The 9486-nt window shown below is 39.2% G+C and overlaps 2 protein-coding genes across 2 annotated transcripts; one reads left to right on the top strand and one right to left on the bottom strand.

Moving 5' to 3' along the window:
• Positions 1-203: 203 nt before the first annotated feature.
• Positions 204-1974, bottom strand: mrpl51 (mitochondrial ribosomal protein L51). The gene is made up of 4 exons (XM_040165851.2): positions 1766-1974; positions 1480-1575; positions 828-935; positions 204-545 (listed from the first exon to the last, which is right to left on the bottom strand). The coding sequence occupies exons 2-4, from the start codon at positions 1568-1570 to the stop codon at positions 349-351; spliced, it is 396 nt and encodes a 131-aa protein (XP_040021785.1). The 5' UTR covers positions 1571-1575; positions 1766-1974; the 3' UTR covers positions 204-348.
• A 4589-nt stretch (positions 1975-6563) lies between these two features.
• Positions 6564-9486, top strand: lag3 (lymphocyte activating 3). Its single transcript, XM_040165776.2, has 8 exons — positions 6564-6730; positions 6864-6984; positions 7174-7391; positions 7630-7881; positions 7964-8281; positions 8379-8636; positions 8748-8869; positions 9149-9486. The coding sequence occupies exons 1-8, from the start codon at positions 6682-6684 to the stop codon at positions 9242-9244; spliced, it is 1434 nt and encodes a 477-aa protein (XP_040021710.2). The 5' UTR covers positions 6564-6681; the 3' UTR covers positions 9245-9486.

The following is a 9486-nucleotide window of genomic DNA, read 5'->3' as shown; positions in this document are numbered from 1 at the left end:
TATTTTAGGATGTAGCAACCTTTCTGATTTTAACTATTCAGTCTTTTCCAAAATCAAAGCAATGTTTAGAAACCCGTCACAAATAAGATTTTAAGATACAATATTTTTAGCAGATACTTTTTGACTTCCTTCTATCCTTGTTTTTCAAAATTGTGTTAACTCCCCAATCCAAAAACATTTAAACCAAAGAACAGGAAGAATGCTGCTCTGAAACAAAGCTTGCCTTTATATGAATTTGACAATTAAAAAAAAAAGTGTCTTTACAGAAGTTCAACAGCATGACATCACACAGATTGACTAAAACGGTCCTTATTGTCAAATGTATTTGACGGTATGGTTTGTTCAACGTTAGCGGCGTTTGCCAGTGCGGTTGAAGCGTCTGTAGAGGAAGCGGATCCTCTTCTCCAAGTTGTGTTTGTCCAGAGTCATCATTCGATCGCCCACCATCTTCTTCTTCCTGACTAAACGCAGCATTTCATTGCCTTTGAAACCCTTCAGCCAGCAGGGAGCCACAATGAGGTCTTTGGGATGAGCTTTAAAGTCACCTGCAGACACAGTGTGGAGATCAGAAAGCTCAGCAAGATACAATCTGAGCCAGTGCTCAAGCTCAACGAATGCGTTCAAAGTATCCCCTAAACATCTTCTACAGAATGTAGTTGACTGCATACAAATATTCTGAAGTCAGTATTAGGCCACGTTCCCATAAACCAAACAGTCAAACATATTCAGTTAACTAAATCACACCAAAAACAAATTAATCCATAGATGTTTGGAGTATACAGTCCAAACCTATTTTTATTAAGCATCAACTACTTGAGGGAAGTTACCCAAGATGCCGATGTTATCGTAGACACCAAACATGCTCCTCTTCTCAGTCCACCTGTCCACCGTCTTCAGCTGAGGGATAGCATGCATCCTTATCTGACAGCATGTGCCTAAAGAAAGCACATAGATTCACATCACTATGCAGCACTTTTTACACAGATAGTTCATAAACGTTCCACAGTAATTGATACAACAGTTAACAAAAAATGAACTAGCATTTGAAGAAGAAAACACTTTTAACTGGAAGATGTTACATCGTTGTTCGGATAAAACTAATTGGAAGACATCACTCAGGAAATTCTGAAATGCAATTAGATTTATTATTAGATTTATTATTTTGAGAAGAAAATGGCCCCATGTGAATATACATCACGAGAAATAAAATCAAGTAAACCGTATCAGTAAACTGGTCTCAAGTCAGCTAATACTTCCCGCTGTTTAAAATTGAAATCAAGGTTCTTATTTTGATTTATTCAGTCATTGTACCCGTTTTGGACCCGTAGAGTCTGGTTCTTGCGCTTTTGTAAGACCGAAACAACCTGTGGGAAATGTTTGTTCGTGCAAAGTTATAAAGGCTGAATCCGTGTTGCCGCAGCAGCGGCATAAAAGCGGAACGGTTCGGCTACACGAAGACTCAGTGAGGTTTCTTCTCACCGGTAGAGACGGTTCTGGCTGCGCCGAGCAGCGACCCAGCAGACTGACAGAAGGACGCTCCAGCTTTCAGTAAAACTCCGAGAACAGACATCGTTCCTACAACAAACATGAGAACGTTCAACTTCAGTTTTCTCAGGCGAAGTAGTTATTCGATGTGTATTATCGAACTTATGTCTTAAACGTTTCTAGCTTTTATAGGATCTTTGCATTGACCCTTAGCTTCGGCTAGCACATTAGCTACATCAAATGAAGTAACGTTAATGGGGACTTTAAAGTTGCCAGTTACCCGCTTCCACGTCCGGCTACGATCTTGTTCCACGTTTATCTTAATTTCTACAACACATACAGCGTCTCTGTATGCTGACATATAACACTTCATACGTTATTGAGTCTTCAACATGCTCTTAGAGGCCACCTCCATCTTACTGACGTGATATCCCACAATGCATCGCAACGGCTAGGCAGGCTTTCTTCTTCTATGGTTTCTTCTTCTTCGTCTTTAGTGCTTATTGGTGGTTGGAAGATCCACCTTAGATGCACATCACCGCCCCCAGCTGGCTGCGATACAAGCTATTGAGACATTTAAATACATTATTAAATAAATATATACATCATTTTGAGTTCATCCATTTCTTTACAAAAAAACTAAGCTTGGGGGCATTTCAACCGATTCCCATCAGCTCTCAAGAGAGTAGATTGAGAGTAAACAAAAATAAATGTTTTTAATTATAATAAAAATAATGCCGAATTCGGGTACTGAGCTTTAGATGGAAAGCCAGACGATTTACTTTTCATTATTGCTATAAATGTAGACACTGAGTTTTCAACGCTGCTGTGTTTATGTGATGTATTGTTGTGCTCCGCGTCTGCCACCAGAGGTCAGTAGGTAATGAGAACAGTAAAAAGTAAAGTCTCCATCCCCCAAAAATCAAATCTGATTCCCAAGATAAAGAAATGATTTGCCACCCACAGTAGAAATGGTTTTAATAAATAAATGATTTCTGTATTTTTTGTAAACAACACAGAAACATATTTATGGAAAAAAATAAATGTTGATCTAAGGACAGAAAAAACGAACATCAATAATAGCAATGAATAAATAAGTTACAATTGATTAAACATGGTTGTCATGATAGGTCAAATTAATTTCTAAACTTTTGTACAACTTTTGTGCTTATTTCAGTATTACCATCATAAAGGAAGTAGTAGGTCTTAACCTCTGTTTAAATAACACTTACGATGTATAAATAATTCTTACAGCATTCTTTTTAAACACAATCTAGTTTTTGAGGGCTACTTAAATATAATGTATGCCCTTTCATATGCATATGAAATATAGGGTTATATGTTATTCATAATTAAGTCTTTAAAGATTAAAGATATACCGTATCTTTTTTTATTGTAATGAGGCGGAAGAGACAGAAGGAGCAACAAAATACAATAAAAAAGAAAGCTGGGCTTGTGGGTGTTTTCTGCATCTGCCGACTATAAACGGATTCATACTGTACATTTCAATAATGTAACATGGACCTCGTTAGACATCTGAATTCCACTTGCAATAGAATATTTGCTCTATCATTTAGTTTAATAGCATTTAGTTTATTTATCTTGAGGACTTATTCCACACTCCAATGCAATAGAAATTTACCTGAGGAGGAAAAAGACAAAAAAGAAATAACAACCCCAAAAAACAACAATAAACTAGTAAGCTCCAAACTCCTCCTCATCTCATCTGAAAGCTCCAAATCTGATTCTCCCTCAACTATCCCGTAAAGTATCCTCTCTGCTTGAATTCGGCCGCCTACAATGTTGACTCATTAAATACACACATTTTGTCCTGGTGTCCACTGTAATTTACATTCATAAAAGGACTAAAAACAAATAGCTGAATGCTTTCAGAACCAAATGTATCATTCCTAACATCTTAATAAACAAGAAAAGATATAAATATAATGGGAAAAAAGGCCACGATTAGGTAATATTTGACTTACCCTTTGACTTTTCATAAAATGTGCTGGCTAATACAGACTCCATCTTGTGTTGAAAAGAAGAGGAACTCTTTTAAATACAGCAGGAATTAATAGGATAACTCAAATTAGTAAAAGGAGAGGTGCAAAACCAAAATGTCCACCACAGAGGACACAAAGGAATGAGCTGGGTCTCAGAATAAAGCAAACAATTCCAGGCGAATTTAACCTTTTGCCCGTGATGAGGGATTTATTCAGTTGTACTGTGCATCAGGTTAGACAAGATTCCTTAAAGTGTGTAATTCCTAAATATTTCCTTTGAGATTTCTATAAATGACATTATGTTCTATAACTGTTTATAGTCGTTTTCACTTCATCCTTGACAAAATGTCAAGACTGTTTTGTCCACACACACATGGACGGAGAAGGTTGACTTCGTAACACACACAGACGTGCATGCACACGCACACACACGCACAGACACGCACAGACATGCAGACACGCACAAGCGCATATACTGATACTTTCAATTTTAGTGTTGTGAAAAAAAGAATGGAATATTATGTCAACTGATATCGTCTTAATTTCGTTATTACTAAGGTTTGTGTGGAAATTCAAACCAGACAAACCATTATTAGACATTAGATTCCATTTAACTTTAACATAAACACAATGATTTTCAGAGAAGTGATCTCTTACTGTAATTGTAAATTGTCTCATTGTCTAATTTAAAACGATAATGCTGCACAAAAAGTGGATTTCTTTACTTTCTTTTGGAGTAACTCAGCGCTGAGATACTTTGATCCACAGCAGGAACATTTTTGAAAGATTAGCACACAGTGCATTTCACACAAATGTCATACTTTGGAAAGAAACATGTATTATGTACACATTCAGTCATGTTTCCATCTTCACCCTTAACAGCACTGAACAACACGCTGGCTAAACTCAACAACAACAAAAGTCTGAGCACAGCAGGATTTGATCTCGGCTTCCTCTGCCAGTAATTCACAATGGAACATTACATTTCTCATCACCTACACAAACACATGATCTAATCAGTCAGTTATTGAAATTAAACCACAGCAGTGTTTGCTATAAGTCAGAATGACTGGAGCCTCAGTGTTCTTAATAAATGTTTACGCTGATTCAAGAACCATCTTGAATATATAATTTTTTTTGACTATAGCGGATGCAGAGACGAGAGCTTGACAGGAAAAAACTAGTGCTAAACTTCAAAAGGGGGCCATCTGATTTGATTATTTTCCAACTCTTTCTACTCTCATAATCATCTGCATTCCCTCGTGTTCAGAGCCCAGTTGTTTCCATGTACGATACAGGTGACTCACCATCTGCTGTAGGAAAGACCACCTCACGATGAGTGATGCACAAATGCCCCCAATATATTTTTGTGGGAGAACACCAAACTAAAGCCACAGCAATAAGAAATATGAAACAGATTTAAATTATTTGGGCCAAGGAGGGAGTTCTGGTTGGGTGAAATGAAAAGGTTTGAGATTGATGCATCACTCACCCAGCAGCGAAGTGGCTTTTACCAGGGAAAATAAATCTAAATGAAGAAAAACAGCTCTGTGGTTCCACCCCCATATTCTCAGGTGAATCCGTTCAGCAGTTCATCTGTATGACAGTTTGTAGCTCAATGTCTATCTAGCTATGGTTTCTACATATAGTAGTTTTTAAGAACTTTTCTTAACAACTGTTTTTTTTAAGTTTCCACATATTCTTATATCCTAAATAAATGCTAGATTGACAGAAGAAAATGTGTTGTGTGTAATATATTAATGTCTTTCTTTTTCTTCCTTTTTTTTGACTGAAAAGCCGTTCTTCATTTACAAAGTAATATCAGCTTTTCTTTTAGATAGTCGGATATACCGAGAGACAGACATAACATAACTAGATGGATGGATGGATGTTGATCGTTTTCATTCATTATTAATCACAAAAGAGGTACATAGATTAGAAATAAAAACCGCTATACTAACGGAAACTAAGCTAGAACTGAAGACTATGACTAAAATCTGACTCATGTGTGGAAATATTTTAAATTGGCACAATTGGGGTTCTGTTATATAGTCATTCATTGTCTATCTATAGTGTTTACCTACATTTTTTGCATTATTTTGCAAATGCATTCATGATACCTGTTTGCCGTTACAGCATTTCATGTACAACAACTTATCAAACGTTTTTATACTCCTGCCAGACAATAGATAACTATTAATTCCAGCCAGGAATTAATAGTTATCAATCATGGCGATAAGTATTCAAAACACAGACTGAGATACTGCAACCATTATTTTTTCCAATCTTAAGGTGTTTACAATAAACTGCATTTGCTCAAATGGAGGCCAGCCAATAAACATTTGACTGACGCAGGAGGCCTGCTTCTAACGCAGCGACAGAACAAGAATCGACAACAAGGAAAACAAAGTGCGCATGGAGATGATTCACTTTCACGAATGTTCATCAGAAGACTACACCATATTACGGGATGGCCTCATTCTCATGAAACTAGTGGTGGTGATGATCGGGATGAGAGCTGTGGGTTCAGCAGCGGTTCTGAACCTGGGCTGACTGGTAGTGACGGAGGAGACGCGACAGGGTGTTTTGGAGTCAGCAGTTTTGCCATTTCGGTTTCAAAGCAACAACTGAGCTTCTGTGAATGTGCTTTCTAAACACACAACATTCAATGCATGTGTGGAGATGATTGAAAAGTAGTTCACAGCTGATTTTGAGCTAAGTGTTTCTAAATTGGAACTATATTTTAAGGGAAAATGCAGTAAGATGCACATATTCTGTATATATTCTATATTGTGCTTTGGTCTTGAGACTTGAGAACCTTTGGCTTGCAAATTGAATACTGTCTGATATCGTCACACTGACTGTTTAATCTGAAAAAAAGTAAACGGAAAGAATAAGAGAGAATCCGTGGGATGGAGTGGGTCTCCCTGTTTACATCTTTGTCTTACAGTTTCCAGCCTGACAAAGACAGACCGCATCAAAGCCGAGCTTGTAGAGGAAGTCAGATGATCGTTAGAGGAACCACCAGGAGCTCCGCCTCCTTTTGGCACCCACAGATTCATATAAATACCTCATCGATTCAACTCGCAAAAAAACACACTAGAGAGCACATTGGGCAAAGAAAGACCGTCGGAAAATAGAGCAGCTAGAGATTACAACATTTTAACAAATAAACAAAAAAAAGAACAAAATTATGCTGTTGGAGTATTTCCTCTTTGGGATGATGACCTTTCATTTGTCAGGTATATATATATGATTTTTTTTACAGAATCGTCTGCTGTCTTTTGGTTTGATAAAATGCCCAATGACATGCATCTATTCTTTTTTGCATATTTTCTATCTGAAGTAAATGTCCTATGTTGTTTCTTTCGACAGGGGCACAAAGTGAAGTAACTGAAGTTTTTGCTGAAGCCGGCTCTCAAGCTGTGCTGCCCTGTAAATGTGGCCCGCCGTCCGCTCGTATCCCCGCCATCATCTGGAGAAAAGACGGCAAAAGGTAAGACAAAACCGCATGTTGGCAGACTCTACTTTAAAAAAAATCTTTTTTCCCCATTTTATTTTTGTCCATCCAGCTCCAAACACCCACAGATCCCACAAACTGTCACTTCACCATCCTTCCTTCAATTCCAAAGTTGTATCTACATAGTAATAACTCTGGATTGTTTGTGATGTTTTCTGCCCACAGCACTGTTTGGAGAAAGCAAAAGAGTGGTCTGGAGTACTGGGGCTACGCATGGTCTTCAAAAACCCAACGCGTTAGATGCCCCCACACCATGTTCGAAAGCGGCGATTTCAGCTTGCAAATAGACAATGTGAAGGAGGAGGATGGAGGAGTTTACTCTTGCAGGGTGGAACGTGGAGTCCAGGTCATTGAAAAAACAGTCACACTCCGAATCACTAGAGGTAAGAAACACGGTGAAACAAAGACGTTTTCATCACTCCATGAATTTGTTAAATCAGTTTTGAAGATCGGAATCAATAACTAATTGATAAAGAAGCAGTTAAACATGCCAAGACAGTAAATCCACCCACTCGTGAAAATGTTTGATTCATGGCAAAAAACTTCAGAAAACAAAAAAAAATCAGGACTGGTTATATCTGCCTCAGAAAGTAACCTCATCCGTGTCTGTGTCCTTCTCAGTGTCCGTCTCTTCATCGGCTCCGATATGGGGGAGCGACGTTTCGATCACCTGTAACGTGACTCCTTGGCCTCTAGAAGCTCTCGTGAGGTGGACGTTGAACGACAGTCCATTCGAGCCTCAGACTGGAGCCGCCTCTAACACTCGAACCGCCGCGATGGAAAAGGCAACCGGGAGACTGACGGGAAACTGGACCTGTGTGGTGAACTACAAGGGCCAAGAGGGACGAGCTTCTGCTACTCTGAGCGTGCAGGGTAAGATTCAAGAGATCAGCGTCGGCAACTCAGTTTGGTTTTGGACCTTCTCTCTTAACCTTTCCCTCGCTTTCTCTCACAGGGGTCATCCACCCACCAAGAGACGATGCCAAGGTGTACGCTGCTGTGGGATCTGCGGTCACGCTCCCTTGTGTGTTCTCCCCCGGTTTGATCCCCTCTGATCCGGTCTGGGAGAAACTGAAAGCCGTGTTTCTTACCAAACCCGCTCCCGGTCGCCTCCCTGCCTCTTTCTCTGCCTCCGGGCCGCTTTCTCCGCTCCCCTCCGATCAATCGGCCAGTTTGAAGGAGGTCGGGTTGGGGGATGAGGGCAGGTACAGATGCTCTGGCGTGATAAAAGGACAACGGTTGACTCGAAATATGCAGCTCGTCGTGGCCAAAGGTAAAATTAGATGGTTTCAGTTTAAGTTCAATCTGCCGAAACCTTTTTTTTCTTGCTTTTAACAGCGCATTTCATTGTTTCTTTGCTTTTCTCTCAGTTCACAGCAGCGTCCAGTCCCAGAACACAGGCTCTGTGACGCTGACCTGCCAACTGACTGACACAGGCGAGGTCACCAACTACGAATGGGTTCATGTGATCTATGACCTCAAAGGCAGCCGATCAGTTGGGCCCATCCTGGAGGGGAAGACTCTGAATATAAGCACAATGTCCGAGGGGAACCAGGGTGAATGGTCGTGTCGTTTCTACGGGAAGGACGGCCTTTTGGGAAATGTGACGTACCACATTCAGCAGATGAGTAAGTTTGCTCCTTCTGTTGTGTATTGATATTTGTCAATTGAGGCCCTGGCAAAAATATAACATTTGGCATTCATCTGACTATCTGTTTTTGTATTGATTTTCCCCACAGGTGGTGTAAGTGGAGAAAAACCTACGAGTGTCTCACATAACACTGCAGCTACAGTGGGTCTCAGCTTTCTCCTCCTTGTTATGCTGTTGATTTTGGCTCAGATCTACAAGAACCACCAAAGGGTAAGAATCTTCCGAAATTTACCAACAAATAAGGAAGGAGACAGTTGTATAGGATTTTCTTTGTTTAACCAACTTTTTCCATGAAAAATGTTAAATCTCGAAATTATTGCATTTTGAGAGGTCACTTGATTCAAGAACATTATTTGAAAGGAATGTCAATCAAACAATTTCTCATATAATTAAGTTTAAAAAAAAGAATTTTCCTGTTGATGTTGCAAAACACGTACATGATCCCACATCAGATAAAATAATGTACATTTTGTGTATCTTTTTCCACAGAGGAAAGGCATCTTTCGGTACCCTGCGCTGGAGACAATTGTTCACACCGTGTCCAATGAGCGGGAGGAGAGAGAAAGAAACGCAGTGAAAAAGTAAAGATATTAATGCGGCCATCTCACCAAACTACTGACGTGGGATCTATCTTTTATTATCTTTATATCGGAAAAATGTGGCATTTGTTTGTAAATACTGTATTTTCAGAGCCGACATTGTAGCAGTTTTGTTGAACTACAAACGTTGTGTATTATCCTAATATTTGTGTCTGTTTTCAATTATCAACTGTATGTGAATATTTGTTTCTGTATGTACATATTAAGAATAAACTGTTTTAAAAATAA

Source organism: Gasterosteus aculeatus, chromosome 20 (genome assembly GCF_964276395.1).
Source record: "Gasterosteus aculeatus chromosome 20, fGasAcu3.hap1.1, whole genome shotgun sequence".
In the NCBI taxonomy this organism is placed as follows: domain Eukaryota; kingdom Metazoa; phylum Chordata; class Actinopteri; order Perciformes; family Gasterosteidae; genus Gasterosteus; species Gasterosteus aculeatus.
Note: the sequence above shows the minus strand (reverse complement) of the source record. Positions and strands in the feature narration are given on the sequence as shown.

Excerpts from the sequence above, each read along its gene's own strand:
- lag3 (XM_040165776.2), top strand. The coding sequence starts at position 6,682 with ATGCTGTTGGAGTATTTCCTCTTTGGGATGATGACCTTTCATTTGTCA. Across the intron at positions 7,882-7,963 it reads TGCTACTCTGAGCGTGCAGG|GGGTCATCCACCCACCAAGA; the intron begins GTAAGATTCAAG and ends TTTCTCTCACAG. Across the intron at positions 8,870-9,148 it reads TCTACAAGAACCACCAAAGG|AGGAAAGGCATCTTTCGGTA; the intron begins GTAAGAATCTTC and ends CTTTTTCCACAG.
- mrpl51 (XM_040165851.2), bottom strand. The coding sequence starts at position 1,570 with ATGTCTGTTCTCGGAGTTTTACTGAAAGCTGGAGCGTCCTTCTGTCAG. Across the intron at positions 936-1,479 it reads AGCCAGAACCGTCTCTACCG|GCACATGCTGTCAGATAAGG; the intron begins GTGAGAAGAAAC and ends TGCTTTCTTTAG. Across the intron at positions 546-827 it reads CGATAACATCGGCATCTTGG|GTGACTTTAAAGCTCATCCC; the intron begins GTAACTTCCCTC and ends CTGTGTCTGCAG.